Here is a 26664-nt window from a genome sequence, read left to right on the forward strand (position 1 = left end):
TAACTGGGGCGCTGCTTGCTAGCGATGACGCTTAGCTTAGACGCTTTCAACGCTTTTACAGCCATCGAGTCAGGCGCAACATTGCACCTGCTTTTCTAATAGATATCTCCACCAAACAGGCGGATTTCTTGAGACTTAATATAATTCTCGTTTAACCTACATCCATGCGATTCTTCAGGCTGACCTTTAAGTGCTTTGTCGACTGCTTTTGAGAGCATTTTATTCATCCTTCTGTCTGCGACGCACTTCAGTTGTTAAAATTTGGAGCTCAACCCTATCAACCTTCTGCCGAAGATCAATTTCATACACTCAAACAGAGAGCAACCCCACGGGAAAGTACTGAACACGTATTACAATTTTTAAACGCCAAGAACCGTTATTTGTATATTCACGGGCGCGCGGCATGTCGCCAGAAGAACATCTCTCTAGTAAGAATGACTTGATTTAAATGTGTGTTTGTTTACGTATTTGTATAAGAATAATTTAATGGGAATGTATCTTTACGTACATTTGACCTGTATATATATATATATATATATATATATATATATATATATATATATATATATAATATATATATATATATATAAAATGGTGTTTGGGGTCATCTTTGCATGAAAAACCAGTCAGTCTGATCCAGGTCTGGTAGTTTTACATAATGATAAACTTACCTTCATTTATTTACCCGATCCAAGTCTCTCTCTTCCCCACAAACACTATTACACAAACCCAATACCTCAATCCGCTTCTGTCTGGATCCAACTGCACCTGTGACATGCATTAAAATGCCACTGATGCCATAGCAATCAATCAATCCTGTGTTTTTGCCTTCTGTTGTATCAAATGTGCTTGTATTTTTTGGATTAGTTGTAGGAATGATATGAAAACAGACTGAACAGGGAAATAGTGTAGAAGTGTCAAATAGTGTCAGACCTGTCTGTCTGTCTGTCTGTCTCAGATGATGACGACACATGTCAGGATGAATCTCAGGAGGAAGCAGAAGTCGCCCGCCCTCTGGTGTCAGATGCAGACATGGGTGAGCCGAGTGTTTGCACGGGTCTGGTGGAAACATGCGGCCATACTGCAGAACTGGGCCATTCAGATCGACAAACATGGAGCAGACAAATGGACTTTATCATGTCCTGTGTGGGATTTGCTGTTGGCCTTGGAAATGTCTGGAGATTTCCTTATCTCTGTTATAAGAATGGAGGAGGTGAGATATACATTATACAGGAACACACACACACACACACACACACACACACGCACACACACACACACACACACAGTTGGTATGGCTATCCTTATGAGGACCATAGATTCTATCCCCTAATCCAGTGTTACTCACAATAGTTTGTAATTGGGCCACTTTGGGTTGAGACAGTCATTTAGAGGGCCGCACCAGTAGTATAGTCGAGGGCATACGCTTTATGTCGACCTATCTTTCTTAGGATGTTGCGTATGCAAATCTGTGTTTTGCATTCTATGCCCACCTAAAATAAGTGATGATACTTATGGTCACCAGAACATCGAGTAGGCTTTTGACCCGGAACTTATTCAATCTAATAACACTATGCGTGTTGTACTTTTTCTTCCAATATTATCAATTATCAATTGAGAGCAAATTTAGAGCAATAGAGCACATGCAAATTATTTGATGTACAGCACATCACAAATGTATACATACACACATCAATTAGGATACATCACATGTATAAGACCCATATTAAGGGTTACCTCAGTGGTTGGATGAGTGAAAATTTCCTTTCTGCCCCTTGACCGAATTCATTCTAAATTCATGATCTGTTGTTGCTAGCCATGTGAGGCAATCCAGGTGTGCATTGTCCATCTGTTTCTCTGTTTTTGTTTCACAATGTTCATTGTTGAAAATGTTGCTTCACATGTATGAGTGCTGACAAAAAATGATGTCACCCTTTGCAAGCACTGCTTCAGAAGTGGATACTCTGTGTCTGATACAAGGCTACAGAAATGGATAACACCTGATCTTAGTTCACCTTGCAATGTATCATTTGCCTGCAGCTTTACTATCTCACTTTCTATTCCAGCATGGTCAGGACAGAGATCTGTGATGACTGGGGAAAGAGATGACACTGGCACATAAAAGGGGTTCTTAGTGAAGTCGAAAAACTCCTTGTACTACATGATATTCTTAAATTTGATTCAAACTCCAACTTCAACTCCTACTAGCAAACTGATATGTGTCGGTTGCTGGAGCTGAGCAGTTGCGTTCTATTTCGGCCGTTCTGTTAAACAGCATTGGTTATACCACGGGTTTGTTGAATGCTTGATTCTGATTGGTTGACAGACATTCTAAGGTGTGCAATTATTATCCAGTAAACACGCAGCTATGAAGTTGGAGTTCCAGGTCTTGACTGCATAACGGTTCCTCATCACTTCGCCAAATTTCAGTTATTTCAAAGAGCCATTCAGGCTACCACAGCAAAATAACCAATTAAAACAAAGACAGTGATTAAGTACAACAGATAAGAATGGCAAACAATGTTTATAATATTCCAAATGCATTTAAGTGTAATTTGTAAAAACAGCCTTGCGCTCTTTCGCTCTCATCTCACCCTCAATAACACACGCAGATACACATACATACATGTACACACACACATATATAGAGACTTGAGTCACAACCAACAAACAGAGCCTTGCTTGGGTTGAAAGCAACCCTGCAACTTGATCAACACAGCAGTTTTTATATTATCATAAATAACTTTTAATATGTTCAAGTATTTCAGTGTATTTCGCCCTAATCAGCCTCCCATTGTGGAAATCACCCTCGCACTCCCCTCCCCCTCTCTTTATCTCTCACACAAACTCTCACTCACAGACACACATCACACACATACAATACTTGGGAGTAAAGTCAGAGCACTCCTGTGACTCAGTGGGATTTTAAACAGTAGTTTAGTTTAGCTGTTTGCTGTATACAAGAATGGCGACACTTGCTGCTGCTGAGAAGTAGACTTAAACTTCTAAGCATCTTGGCAATTTGAAGTAATGTTACACACACACACACACACACACACACACACACACACACACACACACACACTACCATGTTACTCCAGTTACTCCAAAGCAGCACATCCTCTGTTGCTAGATCTAAAGTGACATTTTCGAACGTCGAGCAATGGAGACTTGGGCTGTATCAAAGCTAGACACTCAATCCGTGGCAGAAGATAGTAGTTTCACTCACAAAAGCATTTTCACTCCACTGACTCTTATTTTGAAATATTTTTTGTCTTGTCCTCAAACTACATTTCCCAGAATTCCCTGCCCTCATCACAGCCACAGAAGATAGTAGTTTCACTCACAAGAGCATTTTAGGGACAAAAACAAGAAAATATCTAGATATAACAACTTCAACTATGTTTTGAGGTGTAATAACCATGGTATAAGCAGAATAAATAACAACGGACCATTTAATAATTTAAAAATAATGCACACCCGAGGTGTTATGGCCACTCTGCTGCACGTCATGCCCACATCTGGGTTTGCATTATTTTTCACTAATTCATCGGTCTGTCATCAATTATTCCTTATTTAATGCATTAGGTATCATGAATTAAAATGAACAATGTATTTTTACAGCATTTATTAATCTTGGTTAATATTAGTTTATAGAAATACATTTGTTCATTTTAAGTTCATAATGCATTGATTAATGTTTACTTGTACAAATTTTAATTTTAAAAATTAATTTTGTATTAGTGTTGAAATGATCATTAACAAAGAATTATATGTGCTGTAAAAGTATTGGTCATTGTTACTTTATGTTAACTCAGTGTTTCCCACAGGACGTTATGTGATTGTGGTGGGTGGACCTCAGAACCTCTAGGGGGGTCAGTGGGCATGCACCCCCAGAAGAACATTTTGTACATTTTAAAGTTAAATGCATCAATCTGGTACAATTTGAGAGCAACATTAAGAGGTTAGATGAAGAATGAAGAACTTTGTGCTCCTGTAAACAATGGTGTGCTTTAGTAGTAATTTAAAAATAAACACATTGGTTGTATAGATATGAATGGTGATGACACGGCAGAAAAAGTCACAACCACAAAGCATAGTAAACGAGATGGAGTTAAAGGCCTAATTTAAAGACTAGATCACACATTTGAGCCATCAAAGAAAATAAGCAAAAGTGGTTACCTGTGTTGAACTTGCTCCTCAGATGCTGAAAATAGTGATGTTGTCAGAGCTGCTGGTAATAACGTTAACGATAGATAATTAGCTAACGTTAGCTAGCTAGATATAACGTTGCATATGTTATAAAAAGAATTTCATGTCAAGCAGCCAGATATGTCAGGTGACATAAGCGTGGAGACTGACAGCTAACGTCGTTAGCTAACCTAACTTAGCTAGCGTTAGATTAATGTTAATTATCAATGGTAACTTCTGCAGTAATGTTATCTGTTTGCTGTCATACATTAATAATGATAAAATAGTGTTTGGACAAGTGGATAACTGCAGTGGATACTGTAACGTTAGTTAACGTTATTTACCTCAAATGATGTTGTGTCCCAGATAGAAGTCTGCACAGGCCTTAAAATGAAACCGAACCTGTACCATAGACTGTGTGGCCCGACCTTACCTGGCCGAACGATACCGTCGGGTTTTAAACTTGAACCATTTCTGAAATCGCTTACTATCTAATTTATTCTCCTAGCAAGTACTGTTGCAATAGGCTGTAACAGTACTGAAACAGTAAACATACACAGTTTTAACAAGTCAGCAGGAATAATTAACCCTTATGTTGTGATCCGGTCATTTTGACCCAAACAACTTTTTTATTTTACTTTATTTTATTATTAATTTCAGTTGGAATAAGCAATCATCATCATCATCATTATCATCATCTTCTATATATTCTCTTCTTCTTTTGATTGTGGATTAAAGGATTGCTGCACTTAGATCCTGCTCTCTCACCTCATCTCTACGAAACATGACAGAAGATCTGACCCAACTAAATGGATTTACTGGCTGTGAGAATTCTCCTCCTCGAGCAAGGGGACTGTCCGGTCCATCTCCGTGAGTTTCTCCAACTGGTGATTTTAGTGCACTATGAAGACCGCTCCCTGGTGATTTTCTTCAGAGCTGGTCTGAATAGTGCACTAAAGGAACTGATGCCTCTGGCGGATCCTCACTGGGCGCTGGCCGACAATGTGGAGGTGGCTCTGGAACGCTGTGGCTCACCATTCACTGTGGGAATGGAGGATGAGGAGACAACTGCTCCAAGCCTTCCATGGCCCCTGTCTCCAAGGTAACTCCTCTCCATACATTCCCCTAAATACATTTTCGGGGGGGCTCACCCTCTCCAAGCTCCGGTGGTCGATTCCCCGCCGCAGTCGGTGGTAGCGACCATGGAGGTGGCACTTTCTCAAAAGACTGTGAATTATGGTGGGAACCCCAGGCCACAACCAGTGCCCATGCCTACCACAGTTAATGTCCCAGAGCCAATGCCTGTAGCCTCAACCGTCCCAGAGCCGATGCCTGTGGCCTCGACTGTTCCCATAACAACGCTCCCAGCTGTCCGGAAAAGAAGGAAAATGACACCTTCTCCCCAGCTGCTGCCAGTTCTCATGACTACGGAGGTCGAACCTCAGTCTCTCCCTGTTCTCTCAACCAAGGGAGTCAGTTCCCAGTCACCCACGGCTCTTAGTCCCGAGCCTTCCACGGCCTCGTCCCTCTATCCTCCCTGGGCTCCGCCTCCCATGACTTCGCCCCTCGAGCCTTCCATGGCTCTGCCTTTCTTGGCTCCACCTGCCATGGCTTCGGCCCTCGAGCCTTCCACAGCTCCGCCTTCCTTGGCTTCACCCCTCGAGCCTCTCATGGCTCCACCTTCCTTGGCTCCGGCTGTCAAACCTCTCCAGGTTCCGCATGCCTTTGTCGAGCCTTTCTTGGCTCAACCTGCCTCCGTCGACCCTTCCATGTCTCCACCCTCTGTGTCTCCCACAGCTCTGCCCTCAATCCCTTGGGGGGGTTGTAAATGTCACAGTCACCGTTGTTCCAAGGACTCTTACTTTGAAAGAGTTTTTGTCTTGTCCCCAAACTACATTTCCCAGGATTCACTGTCCACATCACTACCACCTGTTCTCCATTCCCTCATCAGCAACTTGTGTATAAATACCCTCTAGTTTTGTTCCATCATTGTCAGTTCTTGTTTGTTCTTGCATATTTGCTACCTCAAACAACTGTCTTGTTTTGTAACCTTCATCATCTTCTATGTATTCTTGTTGTCTTTTGATTGTGGATTAAAGGATGAGAGATTTATTAACAATCTTAGTGATTTTTGACTGCAAACACAAAAGGTGTTAGCTCAAATTAACACAACAAAGGGTTAAGCAGGTACCAGGGGGTACTTAGAATGATCTTGATTTTTTCTTTGTTAAAACTGTAAAACAAAAGAATAAAATAATTAAAAACAATTAATCTCACGAATCTCATTAATGGTTTAATGCTTTCAGTTACTGTTTAAGGTAAGAAAACAAAATAACATGTAGGTCTTGTCAATTTGAACGGATGACACTCTTTATTCGTCTCACTCAAACTTCTCCACACCAATACAATGTTTTTGAGACAGTGATACCAATATCAGACTAAATGCTTTAATTCTCAAGTGCCTCGGTTTTAGAGGAAGCTACTTTGTGAGCTTATTTCACCCACATATGTTTTTATTTATGTTTTGTTTATTATTGTTTTGTTGATTTAAAAGTCAAAAATGTTAATAATGAACAAAATATTAATCATAATTATACCCAGTATAATAAGTTAAAAGGAGCATATTTCTGTCTTGTGTCAATGAATGGATTCTTAATGATGGAGTTTTGGGGGTTATTAAGACAAAATATTTGGCAACATTGTTCTAACATACAGACTTCTAAACTAATAGACCAAAACATGTAGAATAGCATCCACTGATAACGATAAGTTACAAGGTCAGAGCACTGAAAAAATAAGTGTGGGCCAGACAAACAAATGGATAGAAGTAGAACAATGTTAATGGCCTGAGTTTATCAAAGGTTGGAGAAGTGACACTGTTCTTTGTTCTCTGTATTCCTTTTCCTATCCCTCTATTGTAACACTAACCATATGCATAGATCTTCTGATGCATATACTGTAGGTGGTTTTGTACAGTACTTAGTTATCTCCTTTTGTGTTTGCTTCTCCACTTTTTGTTTTCTTGCCTGCTGATGTAGGTCAATAAGTCTTCAAATCAATGTTGGTTGTGTCTATAAGGTTGTCACTAAACCATTGGATTTTTTTATCTGTCTGAAAACAACATGATTACTGAGGGAGGCCTAATCTATCTCGCTCTTTTATTTACACTCTCTTGAACCTGACTAGGGCTCTTGTGGTAGGATATTCCAAACTTTTGGCCGCCAGTGTAAGTGTAATTCATGTGTTGTGAATCTGTAATTTTATATTAAAACAAAGTAAATGTGGTCTGTATTCTTATCACTTTTTTTTCCCGCCTAAACAGGCCAAAAATATTGCAAACCTGCAATCGGCAATATGCAAGCAAAGAAAGGGTTTCAATAACAGCTAAATGGATTGACTGCATAGAATCAGTCTCTATGTGTAAAATAATCTACTGCAAATGTGTAAATGACTTGTGTTTGTGGCATAAACATTGTCAAGATATAATCTGATATACACTGTTCCATCTTCCCTTTTGTTGCGCTCACCTTTTCGGCACGAATTTCTCACTGAAAAGAGTCTTGCAAGCATGCGGGGGAAGGCGGGTCTACCTGATTCTAGTAACCAATCAAATGAGGTTTTCCTTGACCAGTTTATTCTGATCTTATTGGTTTAATAACATGACAGACAGCTTCTTCATTTGGCCAAGCATCGTTCCTCTGGGTATCTCTCCTCTCTTAAATATTAAACTTAAATATTAATATACACATTCTTCTATTGTGAGAGTAAAGTTGAGCAGACACCATTTATTGATATAAATATGATTCTCAATCTGATGTTCAAATGCTTCTTCTTGTTAAATAATAAAATAGCCATTGGTGAAAAATACATCTGTAAATACAATGGCATCTGGTAACCTAAAACTTTTGCTTGGTGATACTCCACACCTGAACGTGTCTGTATAAAGTCCTAGACTACTTTTGGATAGTCCAGTTTTTCTTATAGATTAAAAAGAAGGGTCGTAAGACAAAAACATGAATATGGTTGCATCTCAATCAGCTCCCTATGTCATGAACCAGTATATCGTGAACACAAATTCGGACACTGGCAAGGGTGTTCATCCACTGATCATTGGGACTTATGATTCAATACCTGCGACATGATAATGAGCTTGCGCACTCAAGAAAAGCCATTGTATTAATCAACACCATCGCTGTATAAATAATACTATCGTTCATTTTCGTTGAAGATATTCAAACCTACAGTGTAATTATGAAAGATAAATGACAATAAATAAAGAAAAGTGTATTTTAACCCTACTTTTAACAACTCTAATATTTATTAAAAGATTGTTTCCCTTTTATGGTCATTATGGATGAAAGACATTACAAACAACTCTTTTAAAGAGAAAAAAAGGCTTTGATATCCTATATTTATACTTGTGCTCGTCTTCAGTTTCAGTGCACTGGAACTGGGGAGCTGTTTGAGACACACCTTATGTTTGCCTACATGATTATGTGCAGTATTGAGAGTAGTGTAGTGTATCCTGTTAGATATTGTATGTTTTATCATTCTGCATATGTTTCTTTCAGGTGTGTTTCTGATCCCCTATGTTCTAATGGTGTTTTTCGGGGGTATTCCAGTGTTCTTCCTTGAGATTGCACTGGGTCAGTTCATGAAACAAGGTGGGGTCGCAACATGGAACATCGCCCCTCTTTTTAAAGGTGGGGTATTATTAACAGCCAGATGTATTTTTACACACCCTTACCCTCTCTAACAGCCATTAATAAAACAGATTTAATCCCTTGTCCTGACAGCAATTATGTTCAATTATTAATGACAAAACATAGTATTGATCTGTCTGGCTTTTAATATTGTCCATTATGAGGCTCTCTGGCCTTTATGTCTCATCATTACCCTTTCATGCAGGGCTTGGTCTGGCATCAATGGTGATCGTGTTCTTCTGCAACACCTATTACATCATGGTTCTGGTTTGGGGTCTGTACTTTCTGGTTCACTCTTTCACTTCCCCTTTGCCGTGGGCCACTTGTGGGCATGAATGGAACACGGTCAACTGTACCACCAACTTTAGCCGGGTGGGTTCAAATCAATCACTGTCCACTTCCTCCCTAAACATCTCCTCCCTCAATGGCAGCTGCCTGGAGCCCAGGGCTTTGCGATCATCTGTCATGGAATTCTGGGAGTAAGTGTTTTTAAAGTGTTTTAAAATCTGATTATGCTACAGATTAAAATTTTCCGAATGATAAAGTTTTTTTTCTGGATGAAAAAGGTTTTTGAACATTCAGAACACATCTGGATGAATTCTGGATAATGTGGTCTGATCTTTATTTAAAATCTTCGTCGCAATCAGAACTAAACATACACAATAAGAAACTCTACAACATTTAACATTGCTGTATCTTTCTTGAAAAAGTATTTAAAAAAAGTTTTCTCCCGAATTTGGAATGCCCAATTCCTACAACTTAGTAGGTCCTCGTGATGGCGCAGTTACTCATCTCAGTCCGTGTGGCGGAGGACAAGTCTCAGTTGCCTTCGCTTCTGATACCGTCAATCGGTGCATCTTTTCACGTGGCTCGGTGTGCATGACACCGCAGAGACTAACAGCATGTGGAGTATCATGCTACTCTCTGCGATCCACGCACAACTTACCATTTGCCCCATTGAGAGCGAGATCCACTATCCGTGACCACGAGGAGGTTACCCCATGTGACTCTACCCTCCCTAGCAACCGGGCCAATTTGGTTGCTTCGGAGACCTGGCTGGAGTCACTCAGCATGCCCTGTATTTGAACTCACGACTCCAGGTGTTGTAGTCAGTGTCAATCCTCGCTGAGCTACCCAGGCCCCCGAACAAGTCGTTTTATACATAATTAAGATAATTAAATGGAACATGTACACTACATCTATTACTTACCCCAGTATTTTTGTCGAAACATTCTTAAAATAAGATTAGATTCACTTGAAAAGAAAATAACATATCAAGTCTTGTTTTCAGGGAAATCAAAAAATATTTTGTGAGGTTTATTCTTAAAACAACAATTTGCCTATGCGCTAAGAAAAATGTATTATTTTAAGCATAAACCTCACAAAAATTTGACTAATATGTTATTTTGCTTCTTAAATAAAATGATCTTGTTTTATTTAAATGTATCTGATATTTAAATATTTTTACTGGAAATCAAGACAAAAATACTGATCATGAAAGTTATTTTGCAATGTATACAGATACGTAACAGCGGAGTGGGCATCCTATTACTGTAAACAATCTCTATAATAGGAATAATATTAATATAATAAATAATACTAAATAATCATAATAATCAGTAAATAATAATAATTCATAATTAGAATGTTGGGGGTATCTTGTCAGAACGTGTGATCTAAAATTGTGGGTCTTGCAACATGACACTGATACAGTCAACAGAGATGCTCAAACCAGAAAAAAAATCTATATTTAGGAAAAGTCAAGTCAGAGTCCTGACTTTAGTTCTTTTGAAATGGGGAAACTTTCCTTATCAGGCGAAAAGTGCTACGTCTTTCTGGTGGTTTGGATGAAGTGGGTGACATCAGCGGTCACATGGTCTTGTGCCTTCTTGCTACGTGGGTCATCGTCTACTTCTGCATCTGGAAGGGTGTTAAGTCCACTGGCAAGGTACAGATGTGTTGCCCCATTATATGTTACCTTTATTATCATTCTTTTTATGATTACGGTAACATCAGAACCCTCACTTTCTTATGTATTGCACACACTCCATCATATACAGAACCATAATGAATATTGGTGTAAAGAGAGTTGTGAAAATGTGAAAAATAGATCAAGGGCCAATGCAGCTTGTAAGCTGATTATTAGCTTTCCTAGTGTGTGTTGTTCAAAGTGTGTGTGTTTCTTTTGTTTAAAGCCAAAGTGTGTTATGTTTTCATGATGATTTACGTTCTTTCCTAGTTATACAGTATACATGTATACTGAGTCAGTTATAAGTAAGCAATTATTATGTTGATTTATCTAAAAAGTGCAACACTGACAATGTTTGCTTGACTAGACCAACCAGTCAGATACAGCAGAGTGTAATGGAAACCTGTAACACAACACACAATGGAAACCTGTTTGAAAACAGGTCATTATTTTTGTCCGAATGGTGCAGAAGTTACACACTTTAGCTTTCAAGGGAAAACATATATATACTATCAGAACCATAAAATGCTTTATTGTAGAAATTCATACAACTGAATATTAGATCTGATGTATTTCTAACAGAATTACTCTTTTAAGGAGTAATTAGTAATTAAGGAACAGTGTGATAGATAATATGTCATTTGTGTGTGTGTGTGTGTGTGTGTGTGTGTGTGTAGATTGTATATTTCACAGCTCTGTTCCCATACCTGGTCCTGGTGGTCTTGTTTGTTCATGGTGTCTCATTGCCTGGAGCTAAAAACGGCATTATTTACTATCTGAAACCTAACTGGAGTAAACTTTCAGAAGCACAGGTAAGAGTGTGTCTATGAATGTTTATTTAATTTTTTTCTATGTGTCTAAAGTAATAACAGAGACAAGTGACATGATTATATAATTATTGTTGTCATGACGACCATGATGGCAGGTATGGATCGATGCTGCCACACAGATCTTCTTTTCTTATGCTATTGGTCTGGGGGCACTAACGGCCCTTGGGAGCTACAACCGCTTTAACAACAACTGTTACCAGTAAGTAAAATGTCACCCAAAAAACTTCAAATTTGTGATAGTGATATAAGAGTATATTAGTGTAGATTTCAATAGGTTATGTACAGATACATATTAAGAGATTAATCAGAGCCTAATATGTTAATGTTATTGTAAAGTAATTTTTAACAAAACTACACTATTTAAATGCTACAATTTGAAACTCAAAAAGCAATTTTGAATGAGGATTTGTATTAAGGATAATTTCTTATAGTTTTATATTCTATTATATTTTATACAGCAGTTAGTTCCGTCCTTGAATCAAATTGGACGAGAGGTGTTCCAAGAAATTCTGATAGCTCACACCATCAGCACTGGGACACTTTACTGTTTGTATCACAACACTTGTGTTCATGGCATTCCAAACTAATGTTTAAGAGCAGTGCAGATGTGTGAATTGTCATTCATCCCTGTGACATTAAAGATTTAAACCAGCAGGTGGTGACAAAAGACTATCCTGTGTGTGCTATGAGCAAGTTGCGCTCACATTGACAAACTGTGTCGTCAGTGCGCAAGTTTCTTTGAAGTCTTCTGGAATTGTCTCACTCGATGATTGCTTGGATTACTACTACAGTGTAGCTGAAAAATGTATTTAAACTAACAATTTCAGCATTAACGCAGATCAAAGCTGAGAGTTGCTACAGTTGCTGTGTCAGTGTCAAAGTAAGAGTTCTGCAAAAAACAACAAAACACTTCAACGTGACTGAAATTGTCGTAGGATAATTTAGATAGCACGTATAGCAGCATCACTCCATTATCAGAGTGGATTACTATCACACTACAGCTGAGGAATAGAGTTAAATTTACAGCTGCACGTAATCACATGCTCAGTCTCTCTCTCTCTCTGTCATACACAAATACGTCCTTGTTTCGTTACTAGTTCTAATGTGTGGATTTGTATTGTCCATACAGCTGTGATTCGGATTACATATGGCCGAATCACAGCCGTGGTGATTGCTGGGCATACACTACCCTTGCTCATGTGACACTGCTTTAATATTATATTATATTATCAGCATAAAGTGAGTGAAAAGCTGAATTGAAAAATTTACTTTAATTTCTTAGTATTTGCTCTGTTGCTCTTTTGCTTTAATGACATAATGCACTTGAACTGGCTTGAAATTTATAAGTTTGTGCAAAACCTAATTATTTATGTTTTTATGATTTTTATCCAGCATGATTTGAGAATGTTCCAAAAAGCATCTTGTGTGCTTCAATGGATGCAAGGAAATCTGACCTTTTTATACAAAGGAGTTAATATGGTCAATGTCATACATTTGCTTATTTGATTAGGGACTTAAAATAGAGCAGAATCTTAAATATTTCTTATTCATTGTAGATTGAACATCATTTTTAGATTTTCAATCCCAGATTTTCAATGTGGTCTCAGACTATTTTATCCGATTTAATTTGTTGTAACGTTTTGTATAAAGTATAGTTTTGTGTGCCTCTGACTTTATAAAACATACTCTAATAATTCAATGGCCTTCCTGCCAAAAACTTTTTTAGTGTTTTTTTCTCTATAGCTTTATAACCCTGCTGCATCCCTGTGGGACGTTAGTGCGTGTATGTTTGCGTGCATTTGCTCACATCAGAGATCAGGGTTTGAATATGTGTGTCTACCCAGTTTAACCCTGTGCATTGCATGTTCTCTTACACACTAATCCCACAGTGATTTCTCTCTCTCTCACACTGCAGGGATGCATTTATTTTGGCTTTCATAAACAGTGGAACAAGCTTCTTTGCAGGGTTTGTTGTTTTCTCAGTACTGGGTTTCATGGCAGCTGAACAGGGTGTTGACATCAGTAATGTGGCAGAAAGTGGTGAGTCACCTGTTTTCTCCTCAACATGCTCTCTGTTCTTTCATATTCTCCTAAATTGCGATAACATAGTAGAACAACAGCACTAAAAAGTACTGTCATGTTTTTTTTTCAAAATAGGATTATGGGAATGGCATGTTATTACCATGATAATAACTATAATAATATAATAATAATAATAGTATAGTGCCATTATATTTTTTTAAGTACCATGGAGTATCATGTAAATACCTTGATACATAAATAATCATTCTATGGTATTATCATCTGCTGTACTTTTATGTAAAAGTGGCCAACCACTCAAAATTGTAAACTCTCTCTCTCTCTCTCTCTCTCTCTCTCTCTCTCACACACACACACACACACACACACACACACAAAATGCAATTTCTGAAGCAACCCACTCAACTACTGTGACGCTTTCAACTCACGTGTCGACCTATGAACTCCTCAGGACTCATACCCCAATCCTTTGCATCGCATGTACAATGCTCTTTCTGTTGAACTACTGCAATTTGCAATATGATTGAATTTGAACAAGCCTATAAATGTAGTTGTTCGTGTAATGCAAACATAAAAACGTATGGCCTTACAAGTCATGCGCTACAGTAAAAGTGTTCTGATGTCATAAGTTAGCATTGTGTGAAAAGAGACTGAACTGTTAAATCTTCCCTATTACTTGTGATTTGTGTGAAAGGGAATGAAAGTCATTGTTGTAGTGCCTTTAGTGTTTGTTTCAAAAGGAAACTGCCGTTATACATATAACGAGCCACGTAACAATAATTTTGCAAAAATGTAGGTATAGTAATGTGATTCTATGAGACCAATTTGATAAAAAAAAGTATATTTAGTTGTGTCATCTCTTGTCCTCTCTCAGGTCCTGGTTTAGCATTTATTGCCTATCCAAAAGCAGTGTCACTCATGCCGTTAGCTCCGCTGTGGGCGGTACTGTTCTTCCTCATGCTTCTGGTGCTGGGATTGGACAGTCAGGTGAGGCCCTACCCACCTAGTTAAAAAGATTTCACTACGGCTTTCAGTAAGATAGCTATGATGGATCTGCCTTAAGCAATATCAGCAAATCACAACAAAAAGTTTGTAGCCACAAATCAAGGGCAAGGTGAGGGTGTATCATGACCGTCTTTTATTAGAACTTGCTGAGGCAAGTAAAAATGTGATCTCAAAGCTCACCATTGTTGAGAAGGCTACTGTAAACTTTAAAAAACTAAATGTCAGCAAAATGCAGTTCAGTTAACATCATAACATTTGTAAGGAGAAAACAAATATTTCAAATAACACAAGGTTGCTCTGGCTTCTTACACTCTCAGAGGACAAATCACAACAAAACCTAACCAGTAGACACTTCAAGTAAATAACAAGCTTACTGACTCACTAGACAAGACGCACACTAAAATTAAAGGAGGTGGCCAGCACCATATCCATATAGAAGGGGAAATTAAAAAACACAATATTATTTGTCATCAGTCCATAAGATTTATTCTTTATATTTTTATATTGATTATTTTTATATATCTATTATATCTCATTTCATCTGTTGTTGATTTCTCAATTGGAAACATCTTAGTCTCAAGACATCTTAGTCTACCCATGATTTTGTTTTATTATTATGTATTCAGTCTCAGACATTTGGCTCATTGGTCACTTCCACCTGAGAGAGCTCCTCCCTGGTTTTGTATTGAACAGGAAGTTCTTGCCCATATTTTGCCACTGCAAAGCCTTTCTATCACACTAACCGGAGAAGTTAAGTTACACCCCATTATCTCGCAGAATCGCATGCGGTGGATATATTTTGGAGGGTTCTCAGGGAGGGGCAGTGGAGAGTGATTTCTAGTTTAGATGTATATGTGCATTTTTGTTGTTTTTTTCAAAGTATATTTAGTTTTTTATTTTTATTTTTATGTTCTAATTGATGGTGACCACTGTATTGCATATTTGTGTCAGGTGGTGGGATGTTTGGGTGGAGGGGTTTAATGCATAGAATTGATTCCATATTTTATGTGGTGTTTGTTTGTCTTATGAATAGAAGAAGCCTGACTATGTTCGCATCCCCCAGAAAGAAGCATATCAGCTTCTTTTTAAACACAATAAGTTGCTTTTGGGATATTACTTAGAAATTCTATAATGTTCATGTAGAAATGAAAAAGGAATAGTGGGAGAAGATTAGTTTCTCTGATTTCTCTCTCCCTTTTTCTCTCTCAGTTTGTTGGTGTTGAAGGCTTTATCACTGGAATCATGGACATGCTGCCCCCAAAATCATTCCTTGGCTCTCTGCGTCGAGAAATTGTTGTCCTAATATGCTGTTTCACCTGTTTCACTATTGATCTTTCCATGGTAACAGAGGTACGCTTGGAAGAGAACTGTACGTACATATCTGATGAGATATCAGTTCAATCAGATGATATATGATTCTTAGACATTAGGTATTTTTTTATTATTCTCTCTCCCTCTTTCTCTGTTTCTTTCTCTCTGTAGGGAGGGATGTATGTGTTTCAGTTATTTGATTATTACTCAGCGAGTGGGATTACTCTCCTTTGGCAAGCCTTCTGGGAGTGTGTGGTGGTGGCCTGGGTGTATGGTAAAAATCTAAAGTCGTGCATACACAGTGACTGTGAATTTGCCTTGTAGGACGTGTTCATGGATCGACATTTCAACATCTTGGTCTTGCAGCAACATCGCTTTCAAACAGCGGTTCAGGGATAGTTCACCCAAAAATGTAAATGACCAAATCTCATAATTTGCTCACACTTACTGTATGCCATCCCAGATGTGTATGACTTAATTTGTTCTGCTGAACACAAAGATTTTTCTAAGAATCTTTCAGCTCTGTAGGTCCATACAATGCAAGTGAAAGATTACCAGAAATTACCAGAAGGTCCAAAAAGCACATAAAGGAAACATAAAAGTAATCCATACGACTCCAGTGTTTAAGTCCATATCTTCAGAAGTGATTAAGAGTGGGCGAGAAATGTTTAAGTCAATTTTTACTGTAAATCTCACTTTCACTTTCACATCTGAAAATTACAGTACATGTGGCTTTTAGATCAGATGTGAAAGTGGAGATTTATAGTAAAAAATTACTTAAATGTTGATCTGTTTCTCACCCATGCCATCATATCACTTCAGACGATATATTAAACCACTGAAGTATTATGGACAACTTCTATGCTGCCTTTATGTGCATTTGGGAGCATCAAAGTTTTGGCTACCATTCACTTGCATTGTATGGACTTACAGAGCTGAGATATTTTTTCTAAATATCTTCATTTTTGTTCAGCAGAAGAAAGTCAAACACATCTGGGATGGCATGAGGGTGAGAAAATGATGAGAATTAAAATTTTTGGCTGAACTATCCCTTTAACTGGTTTTGGGTCAGGACCCAGATTTTTTATTGGACATCAAGTGGTGACCCGATCCTAGTCCCAATTAGCCAGATCTAAAACTAAAGGTCAAAAAGTCTGGTTCATATTGCAGCATATTATAGCCAAGAACTGCCCACTTGGAAAGAAAGTGACATCTGATTGACATATTGTTCTTAATGTGGTTTAGGAGCCGAATTATCTGAGATATATCATTAATAGACCATCATGAATACAAAAACAAATATAGTGAAAGTGCAGACCATTTTACAGACAAGGCTACAGTAAGAATACAAAGCAGGATATACAGTTTTGCTCATGATGTCACTAACCTGGCAAACTTCCAGGAAAATCCAGTCATAAAAGTGACTGACCCAAAAGCTTTTATCAACCCAATACCTTGAACAAGACTTTGTTTCCAGGTGGACGTTTTAAAAAAACCTCTCTGCCCTTATTATTGGAAGCTGTATAAAGCCAGCCAATCAGATTAGAGCTTACTATATCAAGAAAGTGTATTGAGGTTTTGCATGCTTTATGCATCAGATCACTTTCTTTCAGGTGCTGATCGATTTATGGACAATGTGGCCTGTATGATTGGCTATCGTCCTCTGCCGTATATGAAGTGGTGCTGGTCTTACATCACACCAGTAGTGTGCATGGTGAGTAGTTCATGAGATACTCTATTAAAGGAATATTCCATGTTCAATACAAGTTAAGCTAAATTGACAGCATTTGTGGCATAATATTGATTACCACAAAAAAATATTTTGACTCATCCCTCCTTTTCTTTAAAAATCTGGGTTTCAATGAGGCACTTATAATGGAAGTGAATGGGGGCTAATCCGTAAATGTTAAAATACTCACTGTTTCAAAAGTATAGTCACAAGATTTAAACAATATGTGTGTTAATGTGATTTTAGTTTGATAATCACTTACTAACCTTTTCTGTGTAAAGTTATCCAATTTTACAACTTTATTGCCATGATAACATAATGATTTAAACAACTTCACAGCAAATAATACACAAGTTCTACAGAAGAATTAATGTAAGTGCTTTTAAAACACTTTAATAACCCTCAAAAATTGACTTTTAAACCCTCAAAAAAATTGGCCCCATTCACTTCCATTTTAGCACCTTACTGTAACTTTGATTTTAGTTATGTTTTTTTTTTTAAGAAAAGGAGAAGACTAGAAGAAATAAATGTTTGTGGTAATCAGCATTATGCCGCAAATGCTGTGGATTGAGCTTAACTTGTATTGAACCTGGAATACTCCATTAAAGACGTTTACAAAAAAAGACTGTTGCAGTACCATGTTACAATGAGGGTATCAGATCCTATATCATGGTACTTTGATGTATGCCATAGTACATGGTTGTATTAATGGTATCTATGGTATTCTAAGATACTTACCATGGCAAATATGGTGCAAAAAAACCTTTAAAAAAATCATTGTATTGCCAAGACACTATTTTGGCACTTTTTTGTTAGTGAGGTGATTCAGTTTTATGAGTTAAATTATTGAAGTGGGATTTGTGTTTTCTCGCAGGGTGTTTTCTTGTTTCATGTGATCAACTACAAGCGCTTAGTGTATAATGGTGTGTATTTGTACCCGTGGTGGGGTGAGGTGCTGGGCTGGTTTCTTGCTCTCTCATCCATGCTTTGCATTCCTCTCACCGTCCTCTACAAACTGCTGCACAGCAAAGGCTCACTCACTGAGGTATGACTGCAACTGTGTCTATGAGAAGGAGTTTTCACGATATGGCAATGTGAAACAGTCTTGGGGAAGCTACTTTGAAAGTGCTTACCAGACTACAGTACAAGACACACATAACTAAGCCAATTAACTCATTTTTATTTGAAAAATAAATAATTTTCAAATGTAATTTATTTAAAGTGCCATACTTACCTTGCACATAAACAATGAGGATCTCAAATAGGATGACAACATCATATACAGATACATTTACACTAAATACAAATAATAAAACCAAATCTTTATTCTGGTACAAGAAAAACTTTAAGGCTTTAAATTGGGGACTAATGGGACCACAATAATTAAGTAATGATGACCAGAATAAGGGAGGTTAATTAAACCAATTCATTGAAATAACAAGAATAAATTGGACTGTGCTTGATTCTAGGAGATTGGGTTTCATTATCGTCTCAGTGTGACATCAAAAACTGTGATGTAGCTTTGTGTCACTGTTTGTTGGAAATAAATAGCAGAGCTACTATCATTGTACTACAAAATGACATTAGTGGCATTGATGTTTCTCTCCACCACTGTATGAACCTCTGCTCTGCTGTTCGGTGTAGTGTTTGTGGGTGTGCATGTATTCGTATACACAATGGGTGAATATCTATTTCTTTCTGTTCAGCGTTGGCAGCATTTGACCACACCTATCTGGGGGCGACATCACCTGGAGTTCCTTCCACCGGAGAATGAAGCCAGACTTCTACCGAAGCCAGAAGTGAATAAAAGCACTCTGTTATATGAAAGTGTCATTTAAAACCCCTTCAAACACATCACTGTCCAGTGTGAAACAAGAGCATAAACTCTGCCCTCATCAAAAACAAACAGCACTGCCCTGCACCTTGAAGGGATAGTTCACCCAAAAATTTTAATTCGGTCATTTACTCTCCTCATACCATAGATATTAATGAGAAACAACCTGATAATATTGATGTCCATTTGAACATTCACGTGTGCATAAAAGAAACTGACAAGTTACAGAAAAATTATTTACATTTTAGGTTGTTTCTCATCAAACCAATATAATTTGGCTTCACAAGATTTTGAATATGATGCACGAAACACATGGACTACTTTTATGATACTTTTGGGTCCTGTTTGTAAGCTTTAAAGTGAGTCCCTATCGATTGCTATTGCATTGAAAAGACAGACCAGAATATTGATTACAATTTTTCTTTTGTTATCTGCTTACGAAAGGAAGTCATAATTTGGAACGACATGAGGGTAAGAATATGATGATAGAATTTTTATTTGGGTTAACTATAACTTTACACTTCACGCAGAGCTGTACTGAGCTCATAATAGAGAAAAATTGAACTCCGATCCATACTATACACCAGGGTGTTACAGCCTATATGCCATAAACAGTGTAATATCAGTAAAGCACTTAACCTCAATCTGTCTGGCCCACCAGAGCCTGTACATATCAGCTATCATGAAGTAATGATGCCGATTTTGTCCCAGCTCTCTTCTTTCAATATAATTATATTTCAGAAAATGGCCTTAGGTGCATAAGATACTCATGCGTGCTTGTGTGGGACCAACAGTAATCTACCAAGTGTGTTTGTTGTGTACAGCATAAGCACTGGATCTTTCAGCAGTGTTGTGGAGCAGAGACTCATTAATAAAAATAATATTGTGCATTTATTTGGTTTGATATAAATCGTTATGCATGCACATTTTGAATATCTAAAATTATGCTTGTTTTTTTTTTCAAATAAAATCTATAAAAATATAAAATTGTCTGATCATCTGATGAACAACAAACATTTAAAAATAAAATGAATGTTTCACTTTAAAGGTTCTTTTGCATTATACACAAAACATAGCTAAACATATCACATAAAAAAAACTCATGCAAAAATTTTGTTTGTGGATTTCTCATCAGCTTTTAACTGTATTTCTCCCAGTACATTAGCTGCCATTTTGGCAAAAGATTTTTTTATAGATAGTAGGACACTTGCTTGGGTGGTAAACTTTCTAAGTTCTAGAATTCAGCAGGTTAAAATAGGAGGGTCCATTTCAGACAATTTGATTTCCTCAGTCGGAGCTCCCCAAGGATGTGTTTTATCTCCGTTACTATTTATTTTATATACAAATTCTTGCGTGAGTTCTTTCAAAAATAGACATATTGTAAAGTATGCAGATGATACTGCTTTAGTGAGTCTTTTATACGATGGGGAGGAAGAACATGGGCCTGTTCTGGACTTTTTTTTAAATTGGTGTGAAAATTTAAATCTTACTTTAAACATTTCAAAAACTAAGGAAATGGTTATTGATTTTAGAGAGAAAGAACAAAGTGAAATTCATTTTACATTAATTAACGGGGAGCAAGTACAGTTAGTGACAAATTATAAATATCTTGGTGTAATGCTGGACAATAAACTTAAGTGGGATGTATGGTCTGACTGTGTAAGTAAAAAGCTTCAACAGAGAATGTACTTCTTAAAGAAATTACTGTACTTTAATGTTCAAAATAGAACACTGTTGATGTTTTATGGGGCTTTTATTGAAAGCATTGTGTCTTTTTGTGTGATTTGCTGGTATGGTAATGCCTCTGAAGCTCAGAAGAGATCATTGGGGAAGGTGGTAGTAACAGCAAGTAAATTACTAGGAACAAAGTTAGAGAGTATAGAGAGTATATACAAAGGAAGAGTGTTAAACAAGGCTAACATCATTGTGAATGATAAAAGGCACCCTTTATCCTATACTTTTGAACTACTACCATCAAGTCGACGATACTGCTTACCTAGATGTTTAAAAAATAGGTTTAAATTTTCTTTTATTCCTCAAGCAATTAAGTTTTTAAATCATCCTCCCCCTAGTGGTAGTAGATGAAATAGATGCTAGACTGGATATCTTAATTATGTTTACTATTATATTTTATTTTATGTATTCAAATTGTAAATAATATGTCAAATGTGAATTTGCCAAATGTTGGGTGAGTTGTTGTACGCTGCAAACACAATTTCCCTACGGGGATAAATAAAAATAAATACAAATACAAATACAAATACAAATAATGTGACTATCCTGTTAATTACACTCCCTGAGCACTTTATTAGGAACATCTGTACATTATCTATTCAGCCAATCGTGTGGCAGCAGTGCAATGCATAAAATCATGCAGATACGGGTCAGGAGATTCAGTTCATGTTCATATCAACCATCATAATGGGGAAAAATGAGATCTTAGTGATTTGACCATGACATGATTGTTGGTGCCAGACAGGCTGGTTTGAGTATTTCTGTAACTGCTGATCGCCTGGAATTTTCATGTACAACAATCTCTAGAATTTACCGAATGGTGCCAAAAACAAAAAACATCCAGTGAGCGGCAATTCTGTGGATGGAAACAGAGAATGGCAAGACTGGATTGAGCTGACAGAAAGGCTACAGTAACTCAGATAACCACTCTGTACAATTGCAGTGAGCAGAATAGTGTCTCAGAATGCACATGTCGAACCTTGAGGCGGATGGGCAGCAGAAGACCACGTCGGGCACTTTATTAGGACCATAGTGTTCATAATAAAGTGCTAAGTGAGTGTATATCAGAAGTCTAAAATATCCCACTTTGACATGCAGAAATCTTATTGGTGTTATCCACCTCTGCAAAATCTAGAAGCAAGGCAGTAAAAGAACAATAACTTAGCATTTAAGTCCATAAGAATCTCTTTTATTCTCTCCTATATGTTGCCAAATAAACTTTTCAACAAACAACTAAACCCATTTATAAACCGTATCAACAGGCTGGTTCACAGTTTTTGGCCCATCTGCATTAGTTTTGCTTAAACTGTTTTGAAATGTTTAAAACATGAACTTTTGGGATAGTGAGTTCAGAAGGTGTTTCTGTATTTGCATTATTGAGCACTATACAGTTTACTAAAACTGGAGGACCTGATAACAATGTCTCAGCATGTGTTGTGACCTATCGCTGTGTTATTATCTCAAGGTCAGTATCACTGAAGCCTCTTCAAGGTAATCTCTACTTCTCCCTCCTCCTCACCCAGCTGTATCTTCACCACTGTCATTCTTTTGATTTATTTGCTCACATGATCTCTCAGAATGTTGTATTGTAAGTGGCTGTAATGAAATATCTCAAATATACAAGTTCTGTATTCAGTACTGATAGAGTTCAGCATAAGGACAGTATGTTATTGCAGAAGAATGGAATATTGTGATACTTTATTGTGAATAAAGCACAACTAGACCAACCAGGAACAGAACGATCTGTTTTCTGATAATACTTTTTTTTAATTATAATGTGTACCGTAAGGAACACTGAAACTGAAAGATACATACAGGGCTTAACATTAACTTTTTGGCTCAGCTGCCACTGTGGCTTGTGGTATTACAAAGTCACTAGCCACTCAGTATTTTCACTAGCCACACAAAAAGTGGTAAAGGTAACTGGAGACTGTAACTGCATGAATTTGTTTTGGACAGTTTATTTGAACAAGAATTAAATGAGTTCAGCAAGACACAAGATTTAAGAAAATATCTGAAGGCAAACATGACCAGTTAACTGGAGTAGAATAGAACAGGTGGAAAACTTTGTCAATATTTTGTCCATGGAAGTTCAGATTTTAACCATTCTAAATTATACTTGCCTTTGTGAAAGTTTATCATTGTTCTTCTATTTTTTTAACTGTGGCATTTGTGACAAGGTCATAAGCACAGGTCAGACCATGGATGGCTCCACATTACTGTGGTTAGGCGAATGTAGATAGCCTTTCTTAAAATAAACAGTATTTTATGAAAAATTAATAGCCTAAACATGTTTAGAAACCTTTAACTATCACAGTTAATAATTCCATGGAGTACAATAGGAGATCATGGAAGACAGTCATGGCTGTCCTATGGGTTTGGACAAAGATAAATGTGAGTGAATGATGACAAAATAATAAGTAATAATAAAAATGAAGTCTTATAGATTCGCACTAAACAATTTAATATATAGGCCTATCTATAACAGTTACCATTCAGCTACATCAGTAACACATTTTGTTTGGATGATGAGGTGTATTTTAAAAACCATCTAGTTGATGTATGGCACACTGTTGTGTCTACCGTGAAGTTTTAGAGGTTCTACTTGAAGTTCTCAGTAGAATTCATAAGGGTCACATAATTGTAATGGTCTTTTTCGCTGGCCGCCGGAATATCAAGCAAAGCTCGCCTGAATCAAGAAAAATAAATAAAACCTGTCATTCACTTCAGAAACTACTCTCCTCCGCCATGTTGAAACTTTATGACTCCTCCCAACTTGGAAACTCGGGTATCATCTTATCTAGAATTCCATGTTTCCTACTTGAACTTCAGATTTCATGTGTTCAGAACTCGTAATAAATTCCCTGAATACATAAGTCAGGAATATGGGGTATCATTTGAGAGCTGAATTTTTCATAAAACACCATCATTGCATTTATGTTAAATAAAATAACAAAATAAGGGCTGAAAACATCTGTGTTGTAAATAACATCACTTAGAGGTAATGTGGTAGAAATATTAATATATATAAATGTAAAAGTCTTTCACATAGCACTTAAATAGACGTCAAATATCAAATGAAAGCTCTCATTCTTAGAAATGTGACAATATAGTTTATTTTGTTGCCCTATTTCCACAATTTTAGGATTGGGGGTGGGGCATTCCAGAACTGGAGGACATTTTCTGTCCCACCCATGCAATTTCAAATAATCGATGCACAAAATATACAAATTTACACTTGTTGTGTAAATTATACTTTTCCTTAGACAAAATGTAAAAATAGTTTTAGAAAAAGTGGTTACAAAATATTATTTAAAATACTAAATAACTCTCCAGGACCACCTAAAAAAGCATTTTTCTCTTGTCCCACCTTCTTGATGACCAACTTTCATGTCAAATATAACATGAAATGTTAAAATAAGTTTGAAATCTACTTTTTTTTGTATAATTTTGTTGATATGTGTCTCTTGTAATTGTAAAACAATTTGTTTAATTGTCAACAAATTTCAAATAATAGTAATTATGCAATGAACTTGTGTCCCACAACATATGCGCAACCCTGTTACCGAAACCCATTTAGCCTGTCACAGGAAGAGAAAAAACAATAAGTCACATGACACAGAGAAGATTACATCATCCGTCCATTAGCCAACACCATGGGTAGACAGACGCAAGGAAAGTCCTCTGCTCTATTGTTTAGATTTTTCCAATCTTTTCAGCCATGTTTGAATGTGTCACTCTAACCTCTGCAACACTCTTACTCATATTATCATAATAAGACAAATTAATTTCAAAGTTTTCTTTCTTTCTTTATATGTCCTTGGCATTTACAGAAACATTAAATTCCACAACTAGCTAGCTAATCCTGAGAAATAGCTAACATTAGCATTGATTTGCAACCCTGTTACTTGCAGCACTTTTACCGTAATTGGAGTAACAGGGTTGCACTACAGTAGCAGGGTTGAAGCTTATTCAGTTTACTCAGAAGGAAAAATCTATTATCTATAGTAAAATTAAATAATTTCTTTATATATGTCTTTTTGTTATCTTTTATTATCGCTTGGTAGGCAAAATATTGTAAGGTCTCATAAATTACTTGGATGGGATTATTAACTCAACTGGGTGTAAATCATGTTCAGAACATTTTCAGTAGATTAATACACATTTACATTTTTTTAAAATTGATTTCTATAGAGTTCTTCAAAACCATTGAGCGCTGCTGAAAAGCAGAGGCACTACCATGCCAGGCGTGATGCTGATGAACAGAGGACACAGCAGTACTTGGAAAAAGAGAAAGAGAAGTGGAGGAAAGATGTAGAAACAGGCAAACATAAGGAAAGTAATACCAGGAAAAAGATACTTGAAGGATTGAACACCCCTCCAGTCAGCCCTGAATCACTAGTTAGACCAAGAACTCCAGTCAGGCCAGGATCCCCAGTCAGCAGAAAAGATTACTGGTTGATCCAATGAAGAACCTCCATTTGAAGTTCCTGGCTAAGCAGATCAACCTCCGTTTGTAATATTCACTGTTCTGCACACTTCACCCATACTGGGTTGTTCATCCAACACTGGCAGATCGTGAAACATACATGTGCAAACAACATAAAAATTGGGCATTATTGCCAAAAAACTTCACCAAATGCACATCATAGACATCCAATTTGGAGAGCCTTACGCAAGCCATCACGTGTGACACCACAAGCATGCAGTGTATGAATGGGGAATGCAGGAATAATACCTATACCCTCACAAGCCACTACAGAGTCACAGATTGTGTCTCCTACCTTCAGTGGACCACTGTGGACAAAGCACAAAAATTATCCTGCAACAGCCTCAAAAATCACTGTGAAAAAATTATTTGAATGCTCCCAAGAAGAGCTGGTGGAAACATATTGCTCCAGATGTTCAGGCGCCATCTCTAGCATCAGGCAGCAATATGCTTTTTCTTTTTGCAAGTACAGCACAGAAGTGCAAGCTGCCCATTTTGGTGTATCACACCAACAGGCCACTTTGCACACTCAGGTTTATTTTGTCTGCATGATATCGGCATCCAGACTGAAGGGACCACCTACCATATGGCAACACCTGGTGCCCATTCTGAGGGAAATCAGAGAGAGATGCCGGATGTAACAGCCATCCATTTTTTTAGCGACGGTCCCTGTACACAGTAAAAACAGCATGGTCATTTCTACCACTATTGTACTGAAATTTTCATGAAGGGGAAGAAGAGGAACCTGGAACTACTTTGAAGCCAGCCACGGCAAAGGTGCCCCAGATGGTGTGGTTGGCACACTGAAGAGGAGGCATTGTCCCTGTAC

At 37.3% G+C, this 26664-nt stretch overlaps 1 protein-coding gene across 1 annotated transcript; it reads left to right on the top strand.

The window, feature by feature from the left end:
* The first annotated feature begins 47 nt into the window (after positions 1 to 47).
* Positions 48 to 21785, top strand: si:ch211-117c9.5 (sodium- and chloride-dependent creatine transporter 1). Its single transcript, XM_052091371.1, has 14 exons — positions 48 to 428; positions 959 to 1213; positions 8763 to 8894; positions 9100 to 9373; positions 10710 to 10842; positions 11541 to 11675; positions 11789 to 11892; positions 13609 to 13733; positions 14608 to 14720; positions 15948 to 16088; positions 16221 to 16323; positions 17663 to 17763; positions 18653 to 18823; positions 19485 to 21785. The coding sequence occupies exons 1-14, from the start codon at positions 404 to 406 to the stop codon at positions 19614 to 19616; spliced, it is 1944 nt and encodes a 647-aa protein (XP_051947331.1). The 5' UTR covers positions 48 to 403; the 3' UTR covers positions 19617 to 21785.
* Positions 21786 to 26664: the final 4879 nt, after the last annotated feature.

Source organism: Xyrauchen texanus, chromosome 25 (assembly GCF_025860055.1).
Source record: "Xyrauchen texanus isolate HMW12.3.18 chromosome 25, RBS_HiC_50CHRs, whole genome shotgun sequence".
In the NCBI taxonomy this organism is placed as follows: domain Eukaryota; kingdom Metazoa; phylum Chordata; class Actinopteri; order Cypriniformes; family Catostomidae; genus Xyrauchen; species Xyrauchen texanus.